This window comes from Lucilia sericata, unplaced genomic scaffold, assembly GCF_015586225.1.
Source record: "Lucilia sericata isolate MDLA Ls3-8-SP2 unplaced genomic scaffold, ASM1558622v1 Contig002253F_arrow, whole genome shotgun sequence".
Classification (NCBI taxonomy): domain Eukaryota; kingdom Metazoa; phylum Arthropoda; class Insecta; order Diptera; family Calliphoridae; genus Lucilia; species Lucilia sericata.
In genome coordinates this window covers 43,574-62,300 of record NW_023996077.1, presented here as the reverse complement: position 1 = coordinate 62,300, position 18,727 = coordinate 43,574, and the positions used below count along the sequence as shown (strand labels likewise).

The window sequence follows — 18,727 nt, the reverse complement described above, 5'->3', positions numbered from 1 at the left end:
AATTCTAAAATTGTTATAAAAACTTGACTTTTCTAAATCAACAACACTTTTACTTCTAAGAATTAAAAGGTTTTTGTAAAAATTACATACAAATTGTTAAAGTTTTACTATAGAAACCTTATCACCTTATCATAATAAATGTATTTGTAATTGATACAAAGTATAATTATTAATTACGTGCTACTACGAACATATTACAATGACTAATATTTGATATATATCAGGTGATTTATTAAAATGATTCAATTAATAATGTTAACTTATAGGAATGCATGCCTATACTATGTCACCAGCAGACTATCAGGATCTTATTGATCGTGGTTGGCGACGCAGTGGCCATTATTGCTACAAACAAGATAATACAACAACATGTTGTCCTTGTTATACCATCAAGTGAGTTAAGAATTAAACAATTTAAAAGGCAAAAGTTAAATATTTGTTTTCTTTTACAGATGCGATGCTTTGGAATTCAAATTATCTAAATCCCATAAAAAAGTACTTAAACGTATGAATCGTTTTCTACGTGATGGCAAACGTGATAAAAATGAAGAAGGTCAGGGTACAAATAATGCAGATAAAGAGACTAAAGATAATGACAATGAAGATGTGGGAGATGATGCTGGAGGTGGTGGTGGTATTAGAGAAGAAGTGCAGGGACCTAATGTCCCCCTAAAAGATATAAATCTAGAGTTATTTGCTAAAGCAAATGGAGAACCAAACACTGTTAAGGATAATTATAAAGAAAAGGAAAAAACTCCGGCTAAAGATATTGAAGATAAAAAACAAACTAATGAAGAATCCTCAAGTGGCAGCAAGAAATGTAAATATTTTTAAATTTATTAAAAAAAATGTTCTTAATTTTAACTTTTTAATAACTAAACAGCTTTAGAAGGTGTTAATCCTCCTTGCAAGAAAGCCAAACAAATGCGTTTGGAACGTAAAATGGCTAAGCAGGCTGCTAAAGGTTTACCCACAGATTTGCCACCCAAAACACCACGTGATCAAGAGAAAACTCTAAATGATTTAATTAATGATGCCAGACCCGATGATAAACATAAACTTAAGGTAAGTTTTTTCAAGCAATTTGATCACATTTAAACCTGCAAATTATTGGTTGTTTTAGACGTACACTCATACTCTTTTATACTATAAAAAAAAGTAGTTAGTTAAAGCACACTTTTTCCAAAAGCAAAAAAAAAACTATTGTTGGTTTTTTCCCACTTTTTACAGATTGTCTTAGTACCTTCGAATAAAGACATTTACTCTGAAACGGCATTAGCTTTATATCGTAAATATCAATTAATTATACACAATGATAATCCCGAACGTCTACAACCTAAAAATTTGCTACGTTTCCTTTACAATTCCCCTCTTAAGGTAAATTTTTTATTTAATTTTAATATTTACCATTTTTTTTTTCTCCTCAATTTCGTTTCAGCTGGAAGTCATACATGTTAAGAGTGAACAATTTCATAAAACTTTGCCGCAAACTTATGAACTCTATAAGAAATATCAAACACTTATACATAATGATCCACCAGGCGGTGAAGATGATTATTTAGTGTTTTTACAACGTTCACCATTGCAGGTGGAATGAAATGAAATTGAATAATTTTCAAATGAATTTTAATTTGGGAATATTTAGGAAAAAGAATCTGCTAAAGAAAACTTTTATTGAAAATTGATTTTCTTAAGAAAAATTTTTTTTCGAACATGATTTTCTATGGAAAAATTGCTTTCGAACATGAGTTTCTGTAAAAAATTCTTACTGAACATTATTTTCTATAGAAAAACTGTTTTTGATCATGACTTTTTATAGAAATATTAAGTTCGATCTTGATTTTCTAAAGAAAAATTATATTCGAACATAATTTTCTATAGAAAATTTAATTTCGAACATGATTTTCTAAAGATAAATTGAATTCGAACATGATTTTCTATAGAAAAATTGCATTCGAACATGATTTTTCTAAAGGAAAATTTTATTCGAAAATGATTTTCTATAGAAAAATTGAATTCGAAAATGATTCTCTATGGAAAACTAAAATTCGAACATGATTTTCTAAAGAAAAATTTTATTTGAAGATAAGTTTCTGTAGAAAAATATAATTCGAACATGATTTCCTGTGGAAAAATAAAATTCGAACATGGAAAAATTGTATTCGAACATGATTTTCTAAAGATAAATTGTATTCGAACATGATTTTCTATAAACATTTTAATTCGAAAATGACTTTCTGTGGAAAATTAAAATTCGAACATGATTTTCTATAGAAAAAATGCATTCGAACATGATTTTCTAAATATAAATTGTATTCGAACATAATTTTCTATAGAAAATTTGAATTCGAACATGATTTTCTATAGCAAAATTGTATTCGAACATAATTTCTAAAGCAAAATTGTATTCGAACATGATTTTCTAAAGAAAAATTTTATTCGAATATGAGTTAATGTAGAAAAATATAATTCGAACATGATTTTCTGTGGCAAACTGAAATTCGAACATGATTTTCTAAAGATAAATTGTATTCGAACATGATTTTCTATAAAACATTTTAATTCGATAATGATTTGCTATGGAAAACTAAAATTCGAACATGATTTTCTATAGAAAAAATGCATTCGAACATGATTTTCTAAAGATAAATTGTATTCGAACATAATTTTCTATAGAAAATTTTAATTCGAACATGATTTTCTATAGCAACATTGTATTCGAACATGATTTTCTATGGAAAAATTATATTCTAACATGATTTTCTAAAGAAAAATTGTATTCGAATATGAGTTTATGTAGAAAAATATAATTCGAACATGATTTTCTGAGAAAAAATGAAATTCGAACATGATTTTCTAACCCAAAATTGCATTTGAACATGATTTTCCAAAGATAAATTGTATTCGAACATAGAAAATTTGAATTCGAACATGATTCTATGTAGAAAACTTAAATTCGAACATGATTTTCTAAACTAAAATTGCATTCGAACATGGTTTTCTTAAGATAAATTGTATTCGAAGATGATATTTTATAGAAAATTTGTATTCGAACAAGATTTTCTATGGAAAACTGAAATTCGATCATGATTTTCTGAAGCAAAATTGCATTCGAACATGATTTTCCAAAGATAAATTCTATTCGAACATGATTTTCTATATAAAATTTGAATTCGAACATGATTTTCTATAGAAAGTTTTAATTCGAACATCATGTTTCTATGGAAAACTGAAATTCGAACATGATTTTCTAAAGCAAAATTGCATTCGAACATGATTTTCCAAAGATAAATCTATTCGAACATGATTTTCTATAGAAAATTTGAATTCGAACATCATGTTTCTATGGAAAACTGAAATTCGAACATGATTTTCTAAAGCAAAATGGCATTCGAACATGATTTCTAAAGAATACTTGAATTTGAACATGATTTTCTATTGAAAAATTGCAATCGAAAAGATTTTCTATAGAAAAACTATATTTAGACATGAAAATTGTATTCGAATCTGGACTTTCTATAGAAATTTTAAATTCGAACATGATTTTTTTTTTTCAGAAATATTGTATTTTAACATGAATTATAGAATTCGTTCATGACTATTTTCCATTTCTAAAAATATTTTTTAATTTCCAAATAACTGTCACTCTAATACCGAATTTTTCTCCCTTCACTTATAGCTCTCTAAACCTGCTGATGGTCCTCCCTCGGGATATGGTTCATTTCATCAACAGTACTGGCTAGATGATAAACTAATTGCTGTTGCTGTCATCGATATATTACCCTATTGTGTTAGTTCTGTTTATTTCTTTTATGATCCAGATTATAATTTCCTATCACTGGGTACTTACAGCTCTTTAAGGTGGGCTTAATACAATCCAAATATATAATTTTCAAATTTTATATTTTATTCTTATTAATAGAGAAATTGAATTAGTTCAAAGACTTGCCAGTATTGTACCCTCTCTTAAGTATTATTATATGGGTTTCTATATACATTCCTGTCCCAAAATGCGCTACAAGGGTAGATTATCATCTTCATATTTATTGTGTCCCGAAACCTATACTTGGCATTTGTTAACTGATGGTAAGATTTGTTAATATATTTCTTAGATATTATAGAAATTTGTTAAAATTTGATTTTTATTTTAGAAATACGCTCTAAATTGGATGCAAATAAATATCAACGTTTTAACAATGATCTACAGGCCAAGGATGCCAATGAGTTTAAGATTAGTGACATAGATTCAGTATTATTGTTAATAAATGCCAAGACATACGTTAAATATCGTCAATATAAACAGGTAAAGGATATTTTTAAATCAATAATAATTCAGACTGATCTACAGTCTAAACTTTAGACTGAACTGCAGCCTATACCACAGACTGATCTACAGTCTAGACTACAATCTTGACTATAGTCTAGACTATAGACGATCTATAGGATAGACTTAAGGCTGATCTATAGGATAGACTATAGTCTGATCTATAGGCTAGTCTATAGATGACCTATAGCCTATAAACTGATCCACAGTATAGGCTATAGTCTGATCCTAAACTGTAGACAGATCTATATATAGTCCGCCTACAAACTGATTCATAATCTAGCCTATAAACTGGTCTGTACTAGACTATAGACTGATCTATAGGCTAGACTGTAGACTGATATATAGGCTAGACTATAGACTGATCTATAGGCTGATCTCTAGGCTAGACCATAGACTGATCTATAGGCTAGACCTATAGACTGATATATAGGCTAGACTATAGACTGATATATAGGCTAGAGTATAGACTGATAGTCTAGACTATAGACTGATCTATAGCCTAGACTAAAGACTGACCTATTGTCTAGAATAGATGATCTATAGTCTAGACTATAAACTGATCTATAGGCTAGTCTATACTCTGATCTATAGGCTAGGCTAAAGACTGATCTATAGGCTAGACTATAGACTGATCTATAGCCTAGACTAAAGGCTGATCTATTGTCTAGAATAGATGATCTATAGTCTAGACTATAAACTGATCTATAGGCTAGTGTATAGACTGATCTATAGGCTAGTCTATAGACTGATCTATAGGCTAGACTAAAGACTGATCTATAGGCTAGATATAGACTGATATATAGGCTAGACTATAGACTGATCTATAGGCTAGACTATAGGCTGATCTATAGGCTAGTCTATAGACTGATCTATAGGCTAGTCTATAGACCGATCTATAGGCTAGACTAAAGACTCATATATAGGCTAGACTATAGACTGATCTATAGGCTAGGCTATAGACTGATCTATAGGCTAGACTATATATTGATCTGTAGGCTAGACTATAGACTGATCTATAGGATAGACTATAGACTGATCTATAGGATAGACTATAGACTGATCTATAGGCTAGACTATAGACTGATCTATAGGATAGACTATAGACTGATCTATAGGATAGACTATAGACTGATCTGTAGGATAAACTATAGACTGATCTATAGGATAGACTATAGACTGATCTATAGGCTAGGCTATAGGCTAAACTATAGACTGATCTATAGTCTAGACTATAGACTGATCTATAATATAGACTATAGACTGACAACTGATCTATAGACTGATGTATAAACTGGAATATAGAGTGATCTTTAGACTATAGTTTAGTACCTAGAGTAACATACATATGTATATTCTAGAGAGACTAATCTATAGTTTAGGCTAAGACTGTTCTAGAGTCTCCTCTATAGTCTGATCTGTAGACCATCTATATATTTTAAATCTTTATTAAAAATATTAAATTATTTCCACACAAATATCTTTCAACTTTCTTTCAGATTGCTGGCAATGAAGAACGCGAATCAATTATTGAGTACAGCCAACTGGTTGGCAAAGCTTTGGCACATCGTATGCTATATTTGAAATTCTGAAGAGAAGGCGTTCTTTTTTTTTTGCTGAAGAAAATTTTCGAATTTTATTTATTTTGAGTTTCTCATTATCCATGTTAATAATGTTTTAAAATGTATTAAGTAGTAGTGTTTCGCTTAAAAAGCTTTAACATTTCATTACCATTTTGTTTCGTTTTTTTTTTTTAAATCAATGATTTTCCTATGGACTACAGAGATGTAGACATGGAAAGCGTTGAATACATTTTATAAAAATACCCTTTAGTAGTTAAATAAATAGTTAAATGCTTTTAAGATTTTAATTTAAATCTTGTGATTTTAAAAATGTAAAAGTGTTTTTTCTTTAATTTTTTTAAAGGTGTCTTAAAGCTTTGGCTGGATTTGTTTAAAAAAGTAAGAAATTTTGAAAGAGAAATCAATTGGAAAGATTTGGCAGAATTAGTTTTGAAGCAGATTTTATAAAGTTTCGAAATGTAAGATTTAATTTTCTTTAATCTCATTATTTTGTAGAAAAAAATATTTAACAGAATATTTAAATATTCATAAGATTTTTTAAATAATGTCTTTATACTCTCCCATTATAGATATTTTTTAATATGCAAGACTTATCAATCAAAACTCTGAAGGTTTTTAATTCAAGATTCCAAAAGAAGATCTTTTCAATAAAAAGAAAATGTCCGAAATTAAGTTATTATTCAAGAAATCAGAAAATCCACAAATTATTGTTCAAGAAATCAAAAAACACACAAATTGGAATACAAGGTAAATTACAAATGTTTTTGGAAATGAACTAGAACTGAACTAAAAGTGATATAGAACTTATCCAGAACTGAAGTATAATTGAAGCATAACTAAACTAGAACTGAATTAGAACTGAACTAGAACTGAACTAGAACTGAACTAGAACTGAACTAGAACTGAACTAGAACTGAACTAGAACTGAACTAGAGCTGAACTAGAACTGAACTAGAACTGAACTAGAACTGAACTAGAACTGAACTAGAACTGAACTAGAACTGAACTAGAACTGAACTAGAACTGAACTAGAACTGAACTAGAACTGAACTAGAACTGAACTAGAACTGAACTAGAACTGAACTAGAACTGAACTAGAACTGAACTAGAACTGAACTAGAACTGAACTAGAACTGAACTAGAACTGAACTAGAACTGAACTAGTACTGAACTAGAACTGAACTAGATCTGAACTAGATCTGAACTAGAACTGAACTAGAACTGAACTAGAACTGAACTAGAACTGAACTAGAACTGAACTAGAACTGAACTAGAACTGAACTAGAACTAGAACTGAACTAGAACTGAACTAAACTGAACTAGAACTGAACTAGAACTGAACTAGAACTAGAACTGAACTAGAACTGAACTAGAACTGAACTAGAACTGAACTAGAACTGAACTAGGACTGAACTAGAACTGAACTAGAACTGAACTAGAACTGAACTAGAACTGAACTAGAACTGAACTAGAACTGAACTAGAACTGAACTAGAACTGAACTAGAACTGAACTAGAACTGAACTAGAACTGAACTAGAACTGAACTATAACTGAACTAGAACTGAACTTGAACTGAACTAGAACTGAACAAGAACTGAACTAGAACTGAACTAGAACTGAACTAGAACTGAACTAGAACTGAACTAGAACTGAACTAGAACTGAACTAGAACTGAACTAGAACTGAACTAGAACTGAACTAGAACTGAACTAGAACTGGACTAGAACTGAACTAGAACTAAACTAAAACTGAACTAGAACTGAACTATAACTAAACTAAAACTGAACTAGCGCTGAACTAAAACATTTTTCTTACCCACTGTAATTTCTAATAGTATTTTCTAAACAACACAGTGTTAATTAATTTTATCTTTACAATGTCTAATTTGGAAAGCATAGTAAATGCTAAATTAGCAAAAATTAGCAGTTAGAATGTTTAAATACTTGGCTATTATGTATTTACTTTTTATCTCTAGTTTATCTGCCACTAAAAGAAATAACAACTTTTTTTAAACTAGTGAACAAATAAACAAACACAGATTTGTAATCGTAAAACTCGTAAAATAATATCAATAAAAGAATTTATAACGGAGCCCAAGAATGTTTAAATAATAATGTTTATTAGTGGTTTAAATAAAACAAATAAATTACTGTACAATTTTTAAAGTAGATATTTGAAAGATATTGGTAGACCTAAGAAATGTTAGAAAAAAAATGATTCAACACTTATTTTATTATTTAGTAGATACTTTGGAATATTCTAGAAATTAAGGCTACAGAGTGATCTATAGTTAAGACTATAGACTAATCTATAGTCAAGAGTATAGACTGATCTAAAGTCAAGATTATAGACAGATATATAGTTAAAAATATAGACTGATCTATAGTCAAGACTATAAACTGATCTATAGTCAAGACTATAGACTGATCTATAGTTAAGACTAAAGACTGATCTATAGTTAAGACTAAAGACTGATCTATAGTCAAGACTGATATATAGTCAAGAGTATAGACTGATCTATAGTCAAGACTATAGACTGTTCTATTGTTAAGACTATAGACTGATCTATAGTTAAGACTATAGATTGATCTATATTCAAGAGCATAGACTGATCTATAGTCAAAAGTATAGACTGATCTATTGTTAAGACTATAGACTGATCTACAGTCAAGAGTAGAGACTGATCTATAGTCAAGACTATAGACTGATCTATAGTCAAGAGTATAGATTGATCTATAGTCAAGAGTATAGACTGATCTATAGTCAATACTATAAACTGATCTATAGTCAAGACTATTGAATGATCTATAGTCAAGACTATAGACTGACCTATAGTCAAGACTATAGACTGACCTACAGTCAAGACTATAGACTGACCTATAGTGAAGACTATAGACTGACCTATAGTCAAGACTATAGACTGATCTATAGTCAAGACTATAGACTGACCTATAGTCAAGACTATAGACTGATCAATAGTCAAGACTATAGACTGATATATAGTCAACACTATACACTGAACTATTGTCGAGAATATAGGCTAATCTATAGTCAAGAGTATTGGCTAATCAATTAAGACTATATACTAATCTATAGTTAATACTATAGACTAATCTATTGTTAAGACTATAGACTGATTTATAGTCATAATCTATAGTCAAGAGTATTGTCTGATCTATAGTCAAGAGTATAGACTGATCTATAGTCAAGACTATAGACTGATCTATTGTTAAGACTATATAGTGATCTATAGTTAAGACTATAGACTGATCTATAGTTAAGAGTATAGAATGATCTATAGTCAAGAGTATAGACTGATCTATAGTCAAGACAATTGACTGATCTATAGACAAGACTATAGACTGATTTATAGTCAAGACTATAAACTGATCTACAGTCAAGAGTAGAGACAGATCTATAGTCAAGAGTATAGACTGATCTATAGTCTAGAGTATAGACTGGTCTATCGTCAATACTATAAACTGATCTATAGTCAAGACTATAGACTGATCTATAGTCAAGAGTATAGACTGATCTATAGTTAAGACTATAGACTGGTCTATAGTCAAGACTATAGACTGATCTATAGTCAAGAGTATAGACTGATCTATAGTCAAGACTATAGACTTATCTATAGTCAAGACTGTAGATTGATGTATAGTTCAGTCAAGACTATAGACTGATCTATAGTTAAGACTATAAACTTATCTGTAGTCAACAGTATAGATTGATCTATAGTATGGAGTACAGACTGATCTATAGTCAAGAGTATAAATTGATCTATAGTCAAGACTATAGACTGATCTATAGTCAAGACTATAGACTGATCTATAGTCAAGACTATAGACTGATCTATAGTCAAGACTATAGACTAATCGATAGTCATGAATTTATACTGATCTATCGTTAAGACTATAGACTGATCTATTGTCAATACTATGGGCTGATCTATAGTCAATACTATAGAGTTAGTTCGCCCTTTCGTTTGATTACTTCATCAGCAGAATGTTTACTATTAATGAATTTGTTTTGGAAATATTTTAAAACATTTACGAACATCATTTGGCTTTTGTGTTTGTTCAGCTTCTTTAGCTTAATTTAATAATTTTTATTTTATATTTGAATAATTACATACTCTGTTTTCAATTAAAGAAATTTTAAATATCAAAATTTTTAAAAACAGAACAACAAATAACACTTTCTCTTTTGAAGGTCCCTGTTGTCTTTTAATAAATTTAATTTATTAGTTAATTGTTGTAAAAAAAAAGTTTGCTAATTTTTGGGATACTTCAGGTTTTTATTTAAGATATTACTGATTAATTAATAAAAAGCAAAACACTTGCATTTTATAAAAAAAAAATATTTAAATTTTTATCAAATTCAAAACGACATGTGACTGTAGTGGAGCTTTGATCTCTTTTTTATACCAAAAATTTTTTTTAAAATTTTGTACAACCGCAACAATTTGTTGTATTTTTTTCAGTACCTTTTCAAAGGGGGTTTTCTGAAAATAAAAAATTAATTAAATAAAGCTGAGTTTTAGAGAATTTACAGCAAAAAAGATGAGTTTTTAGTCTTAAAATTAGCATTAAGTCATTAATTGGCTAAAACAAAAAACAAGTGATTTTTATAAAGAAAACAATTTTTGAATTTAAATTTTATACATTTTACGTTAAGTTGAAACAAAATCAATAGAATAAAGTGAACCCGACCTTTTAGGGCCTATAAATACATATATAATGTTATCGTTAAACTAATAAAACTTAAAAATTGCTTATTGTTATTGAGGAAAATAATAAAAATCTGATATTAGATAATTGTTTAAACTATAAATTTATCAAGATTTGTTTAATTTTACTTTAATTTATTATTTTAATGTAACCATAGAAATATTTCTCTAATCTTCTCTTTTTCAATTACTTATACATATTAAGATAAGAAAATTTTTGATGGAATATTATGATTTGTTTATGTTATAATAAAAACAATTTAATTATCACATTTTCAAATTTTGACACGCGTCCAATTCAACACGATCCAATTCAAAATGTCAATATTGTTTTGTTTTTTTTGTTACCAAAATTCCAATGCAATATTATTTTTTCCTATATAAAAGTGCACATTTTTTGAAAACAATAACACTTATTTTGAAAAAAGTCGCCCTACTTTATCAAATTATTATCGGAATATATTTAAAATTTAGGAAATCGTTCTATATGTCAACTAATCAAAAATGTCAAAATAGTACAACGCAATTTCGAAAACAGTTTGGTTGAGACTATATATTTGTGATTAAAAAATTGTCTAGAGCCAAAATAGTCAAGCGTGGAAAGACTATATAATACTCTATATTCTTGAGACTATAGAACAGTCTGTGGTTGAGACTATAGCGTACTTTATAGGCCTTACTGCAGATCAGTTTGTAGTCCTGATTATAGATCAGTTTGTTGTCCTGACAATAGATCAGCCTGCAGGCCTGACTAAATATAGTTCAGATTATAGATCAGTCTATAGTCCAAACTATAGATCACTCTATACTCCAGACTATAGATTAGTCTCTAGTCGAGACTATAGATTAGTCTCTAGTCGAGACTATAGATCAGTCTATAGTTTAGACTATAGATCAGTCTATAGTCCAGACTATAGATCAGTCTATAGGCCAGACTATAGATTAGTCTATAGTCCAGACTATAGATCAGTCTATAGTCCAGACTATAGATCAGTCTACATTATAGACTATAGATCAACCCATAGTCCAGACCATAGAATGGTCTATAGGCCGGACTATAGATCAGTCTATAGTCTAGACTAACGATCAACCCATAGTCCATATTATAGATCAGTCTATAGTCCGGACTATAGATCAGTCTACAGTCCAGACTATAGATCAACCCATAGTCCAGACTATAGAACCGTCTTTAGTACAGACTATAGATCAGAGTACAGTCCAGACTATAGATCAGCCCATAGTTCAGACTATAGATCACTCTATTCTTCAGACTATAGATCACTCTGTAGTTTAGACTATAGATTAGTTTACAGTCCAGACTATAGCTCAGTCTATAGTCCAGACTATAGATCAGTCTATACTCCAGACTATAGATCAGTCTATAGTCCAAACTATATATAGTCCAGACTATAGATCAGTCTATAGTCCAGACTATAGATCAGTCTATAGTCCAGACTATAGATCAGTCTATAGTCCAGACTATAGATCAGTCTATAGTCCAGACTATAGATCAGTCTATAGTCCAGACTATAGATCAGTCTATAGTCCAGACTATCAGTCTATAGTCCAGACTATAGATCAGTCTATAGTTTAGACTACAGATCAGTCTATAGTTTAGACTACAGATCAGTCCAGACTATAGATCAGTCTATAGTCCAGACTATAGAATAGTCTTTAGTACAGACTATAGATCAGAGTACAGTCCGGACTATAGATCAGTCTACAGTCCAGACTATAGATCAACCCATAGTCCAGACTATAGAAACGTCTTTAGTACAGACTATAGATCAGAGTACAGTCCAGACTATAGATCAGCCCATAGTTCAGACTATAGATCACTCTATTCTTCAGACTATAGATCACTTTGTAGTTTAGACTATAGATTAGTTTACAGTCCAGACTATAGATCAGTCTACAGTCCAGGCTATAGATCCGTCTATTGTCCAGACTATAGATTAGTCTATAGTCCAGACTATAGATCAGTCTATAGTCCAGACTATAGATCAGTCTACAGTCCAGACTATAGATCAGTCTATAGTCCAGACTATAGATCAGTCTACAGTCCAGACTATAGATCAGTCCATAGTCTAGACTAGATAACAGTCTATAGCCCTGGCTATAGAACAGTCTATAGTCCAGACTGTAGATCAGTCTATAGTCTTTACTATAGATAAGCCTATATTCCAGACTATAGATCAATCTATAGTTTTAGCTATAGATCAGTCTATAGTCCAGACTATAGATCAGTCCATAGTCTAGACTAGAGAACAGTATATAGCCCTGGCTATAGAGCAGTCTATAGTACAGACTGTAGATCAGTCTATAGTCTTGACTATAGATAAGTCTATATTCCAGACTATAGATCAATCCATAGTTTTAGCTATATATCAGTCTAAAGTCCAGACTATAGATCAGTCTATAGTCTTGATCTCATATCAGTCTATAGTTCAAACTATAGATTAGTCCACTTATAGTCCAGACTATAGTCAGACTATATGTGAGATTAATGGTCAGTCTATAGTATTTTCTATAGATCAGTTTTTAGTCCAATAATATCAATATATCGATCTATAGTGCAGCCTATAGTTCAGTCAAACTTCGAGACTATAAATGAGTTAAAGTCTATTCTAAAGTCAGTCTATAGTCCTAACTGCAGTCCACACTATAGTGCAATTTATACGATAGTGCAGACTATAGATCAATCTGTAGTGCAGACTATAGTTCAGTCTATTATCCAGACTATAGACCTGTCTCTAGTCGAGACTATAGATCAGCAAAAAGTACGTAAAACTACTAAAAAAGTACTTCCCATTCTCATCACCATTATTAAGAGTTACAGTTATTCTCTTAAGTTGTTTAACTAGCTCTCTTTAATTGAAATTTTGCAACTTTGTTTCTTTGTCATTAAGCTTAGACAAACTAAGAGCACACGTACATATCATTTTCTGTTTTGCTCTTGTGTTTTATCAAGTCATCTTTTTTACTAACTGAATGAAAGAAAAAATAACTACAAATCTTTTATCACTGATAGCAAATTATAGCGGGTTTGAGAGTATATAATTTTTTATTGTTTTTGTGTATTTTACACACATAATATTTGATTTTGGCCAAATGCTGCTATTGCTGCTGTTGACTGCTCATGAGTTAAGTACGAGTTTTAGTTAGTTATTAGTATTGTTTTTGGTTGGATTTTGGCCAAACAGTTTATAACTTTAATGAATTTTACGCTGTTAACTTCATTCGCTGTTAGACGTTTAACGTGCGCGGTTGGTTTGAAAAAAAAAAAACAAAGTATAAAAAATATAAATCGTGGTTTCTGTTACCTAAAGAAAAGTAATAATAACTGAGGTGGTTAAAGAAAATTAATTAAAAGTTGCGAAAAATTTTAAAGAAAAAGCTGAAAATTTAAATTTTTCTAACAAAACAAGAGTTAAGAAAATTTAAGAAAAAAAATTATATAAATTGTGCTTTCAAAAGAAATTTTTTGAAATAAACAAAGTGATCTTTTTTATTAAATAAAAGGTAAAGTTTAATCAAAAATATCAAAACACGAAAATAGTTCAAATTAATGCGGCGGCGTATAAGTGATTTTAAATCCTTTGTGCTAAATAAATATTGTACATACGCCACCATTAACATTTAATTGTATTAGTGAAAAATTTATAAAATTTATAAATACCGGACAAATTTTAAGTTAATTTATCAAGGTCTCTTGATTTTTAGTTTGTAATATGTCGGTTCAAGTGTAATTTTCAAATGTTAAGGAAAATTTATAATTAAAAAAAAAATTTTAATATTTCTTGTTTTTGGTTTAAAAGTGAAATCATAATAATAACAAAAACTGTTAAAGTGTTCTGGTTCTAAAGTTTAAAATTACTTGTCAAAAACTTAATCAATTGCTTTGCAGTCGGAACGGTAGATCAGTCCTTAGTCCATGCAACAGACCACTCCATAGATCAGTTTATAATCTCAACTATAGATCAGGCTATAGTCCAGACCATAGATCAGTCTATCGTCCAGACTATAGATCAGTCTATAATCCAGACTATAGATCAGTCTATAATCCAGACTATAGATCAGTCTATAATCCAGATTATAGATCAGTCTATAGTCTAGACTATAGTTCAGTCTATAGTCTAGACTATAGTTCAGTCTATAGTCTAGACTATAGTTCAGTCTATAGTCTAGACTATAGTTCAGTCTATAGTCTAGACTATAGTTCAGTCTATAGTCTAGACTATAGTTCAGTCTATAGTCTATAGTCCAGACTATAGATCAGTCTATAGGCCAGACTATAAATCAGTCTAGTCCAGACTATAGATCTGCCTATAGTCCAGACTATAGATCTGTTTATAGTTCAGACTATATATCAGTCTATAGTCAAGACTATAGATCAGTCTATAATCAAGACTATAGATCAGTCTATAGTCAAGACTGTAGATCAGTCTATAGTCAAGACTATAGATCAGTCTATAGTCAGTCTATAGTCAAGACTATAGATCAGTCTATAGTCAACACTATAGATCGGTCTATAGACCTGACTATAGATCAGTCTATAGTCCAGAATATAGGTTAGTCTTTAGCTTAGACTATAGATCAGTCTATAGTCCAGACTATAGATCAGTCTATAGTCCAGACTTTAGATCAGTCTATAGACTATAGATAGACTATAGATCAGTCTATAGTCCATACTATAGATCACTCTATAGTCCAGGCTATAGATCAGTCTATTGTCCAGACTTTAGACTGTAGATCAGTTTATAGTCCAGACTATAGATCAGTCTATAGTCCAGACTATAGATCAATCTATAGTCCAAACTATACATCAGTGTAAAGTATATAGTATAGATCAGTTACTAACCACGATTTTATTGTGATTGAAATGTGAAAAGCTTCTCAGTTTAACATTAAATCTTAAATCTTTTTCCTTATCGCTTTAAATATGTCCGTCCTTCCGCACTTCATTTTAAATAAAATTTTCAAATAACTTTTGAATTTTTAATAAAAATAATCAGTTTATCACAAATAAATCTGTCAAAATACATATTAAAATTAAGAGATTATATTAAACTTTTTAGAGATATTAGTTTTTATGTTAACAATCCTTACAATTATTCGGAATTAAATAATAATCTTTTTTAAGAAGTGTTTGCGTTTAATTGTTTTTCTCTTGGCAAATTTATTTTTTTTACTATTTTATTATATAAAACATTTTATCATTTCTTTTTCTTTGTTAACAACTTAAATTTTTATTAATGACTTAACAAAAATGAAAAAAAAGTTATTCAAGTGGCTCTATGTTGTGGATTATTATAGATAAGGTAATCCGATCAAGATTATTAATTTGTATTAATTGCGTTTTTTTTTTTGTTCGTTGGCTTGTTCTCCTACGACAATTAAAAAATATTATTTAATACTTATTAGAAGTGTTTTAAGCAATTAAAAAAATTATAAAAATTGACAAAAATTTTCCATCAGTTCCACAAGTCCAAGGTGAGATATTAGAGTGTTTTAGTGAATAATTTGGGAATTTACGGGTTTCAAAGAGGAAATACTTTAGGAGATGAGATATGGAAAATATTATTGAATCATTCGTATACAGTATCGTCTATAAACACGACCAGCCTGTTCCATAAACTCGACTATATTTTATTGATAAACTGAACTATAGACAGTCTATAAATTGGATTATGGTCTCCTCTATAAACTGGACCACAATGGACTATTAACTAGACTAAAGTCTCTTCTATAAGTTCGACTAATGTCTCATCCATAAACTCGTCAAAACTAGTGTAAACTCTATTAAAGTCTAGTAAACTCAACCATAGTCTATAAATTCGACTAAAAACTCTACTATACCCTCTTTATATTAAAAACATTTCTATAGTCTTCTTTATAAATACGACTATAAACTCGTCTACAAGTACTCGTCACTAAACTCGACTTTAGTCTCGTCTTTATATCTATAAACTTGTCTATAGCTTCCTTTATAAACATCGACGGTATTCTCTACTATTATCTCAATCATAGACTAGTCTATAAACTCGACTATAGTATTGTCTATATATCTATAAACTCAACTATAAACTCGTCTATAAACTCGACTAAGAACTTGTCAATAAACTCGACTAAAGTCTTTTCTTTATAACTATAAACTTGTCTATAGTATCCTTTATAAACTCGTCTATAAAATCGACTAGGAACTCAATAAACTCGACTATAGTGTGGTCTCTATATCTATAAACTTGTTTATAGTCTTCTCTATAAAATCGACTATAACATGGATTATAGTCTGAACCATTATCTCAACCATAGAGTAGTCTGTAAACCCGACTATAGTATCGACTCTATATCTATAAACTCATCTATAAACTCAACTGTAAACTAGTCTATACCCTCATCTATAAACTCGACTAAGAACTTGTCAATAAACTCGACTATAGTCTCGTCTTTATAACTATTATAAACTTGTCTATCGTCTCCTTTATAAACTCGTCTATTAAATCGACTAAGAATTTGTCAATAAACTCGACTATAGTTTTGTCTCCATATTTATAAACTTGTCTATAGTCTTCTCTATAAATTCTACTACAACATCGATTGTAGTCTGAACCATTATCTCAACCATAGACTAGTCTATAAACTAGACTATAGTATCGTCTATATATCTATAAACTCAACTATAAACTCGTCTATAAACTCCACTATAAACTCGACTAAAAACTTGTCAATAAATTTGACTATAGTCTCGTCTTTGTATCTATAAACTTGTCTATAGTCTCCTTTATAAACTCGTCTATAAAATCGACTAAGAACTCGTCAATAAACTCGACTATAGTGTGGTCTCCATATCTATATACTTGTCTATATTCTTCTCTATAAATTCGACTATAACATCGATAGTAGTCTCGTCTATAAACTCGACTCTAGTCTCGTCTATAAACTCGACTGTAGTCTCGTCTATAAACTCGACTATAATCCCGTCTATAAAGTCGACTGTAATCTCGTTTATAACCTCGACTATAAATTCGTCTATAAACTCGATAATAATCTCGTCTATAAAGTGGATTACAAACTCTTCTATAAATTCGTCTATAACCTCAACTTTGGACTAACTCGTCGAAATATTACTTATAAAATCGTCTATAAACTCGACCATAGTCTCGTCTATAAGCTCGACTGTCTCGTCTATAAACTCGACCTTAGTCTCGTCTATAAGCTCGACTGTAGTCTCGTCTATAACCTTGACTATAAACTCGTCTAAAATCTCGTCTATAAAGTGGACTATTATAAACTTGTCTATAAAGTCGACTATAAACTCTTCTATAAATTCGTCTATAAACTCGTCTATAACCTCTACTATAGACTAACTCGTCGAAAACCATATTTATTAACTCGTCTATAAACTCAACGTAAATTTGCTAAAATATTTATAAATTGTTTCAATGTAGATGTGTAACGAATTTGTAAAAAAAAACTAATTTCAACTATATTACACATTGTTAGTGAACAACACGTGCCCAGAAATTTGCTCCAAATAATTGCACTAATCATAAATTAAATAAATTTTTTATTATTATTATTTTTTTTTTCTTAATTTAATAAAAAAAATCACAACGTGTTAAAACATTGTTTGTAATATTAGAATTATTACTATTCATTAAATTTCATTATTTATTTGTTACAAAAATTGTTTATAAATTTAATTAAAAATTCTAATTTTTTCGTTTTTACGCTAGAAAAACTCATTTTTTTTAATTTAATTATATTAAATTTCAAAAAAATAGAAAACTAATAAAAGTGATATTTGTTTAATGTTATGGATTCTTGGGAAATTGAAATAAAAAAAAATTATAACATATTTTCATAACAATTAAAGGGATATTTAAATTTGAAATTTTATAGTTCGAAAAAAAAAAACATTTGTATGAATTCAACCGCATCATTAGTTACAGTTTTTTTTTAGAATTTAAATGTTATTTTAAATTTTTACAGTTGTTTTCACATATAGGTGTTATAAATGGTTGAATAATAAGTTTGTTATATTTTTTAAAAAGATAAATATTTTTATTATAATGTGTTAGTACTTA

At 29.4% G+C, this 18,727-nt stretch overlaps 2 protein-coding genes across 3 annotated transcripts in view; both read left to right on the top strand.

The window, feature by feature from the left end:
* The first annotated feature begins 240 nt into the window (after positions 1-240).
* Positions 241-6,224, top strand: LOC119613701 (arginyl-tRNA--protein transferase 1-like). 2 transcript variants are annotated; one of them, XM_037969733.1, is made up of 8 exons: positions 241-393; positions 453-820; positions 884-1,065; positions 1,439-1,588; positions 3,680-3,861; positions 3,923-4,086; positions 4,152-4,303; positions 5,824-6,224. In XM_037969733.1, exons 1-8 carry the CDS (start codon positions 269-271, stop codon positions 5,914-5,916), a joined length of 1,416 nt encoding a protein of 471 aa, XP_037825661.1. In that variant the 5' UTR covers positions 241-268; the 3' UTR covers positions 5,917-6,224. The 2 variants fall into 2 exon arrangements, with proteins under 2 accessions (XP_037825661.1, XP_037825662.1); XM_037969734.1 differs by lacking the exon at positions 1,439-1,588 and adding an exon at positions 1,231-1,377.
* Positions 6,225-13,543: 7,319 nt separating this feature from the next.
* The window catches only part of LOC119613702 (sialin), a 37,039-nt gene continuing 31,855 nt past the window's right edge, over positions 13,544-18,727 (top strand). Inside the window, exon 1 of the mRNA XM_037969735.1 lies at positions 13,544-14,159. The gene's annotated coding sequence lies outside the window, so the exon portion shown is untranslated. The remainder of the gene's footprint in view (positions 14,160-18,727) is intronic.

Bases quoted from the DNA above. Each gene is read 5' to 3' on its own strand.
- LOC119613701 (XM_037969733.1), top strand. From the start codon at position 269: ATGCATGCCTATACTATGTCACCAGCAGACTATCAGGATCTTATTGAT. The intron at 394-452 runs GTGAGTTAAGAA...TTTCTTTTACAG, and splicing joins TGTCCTTGTTATACCATCAA to ATGCGATGCTTTGGAATTCA. The intron at 4,304-5,823 runs GTAAAGGATATT...ACTTTCTTTCAG, and splicing joins AATATCGTCAATATAAACAG to ATTGCTGGCAATGAAGAACG.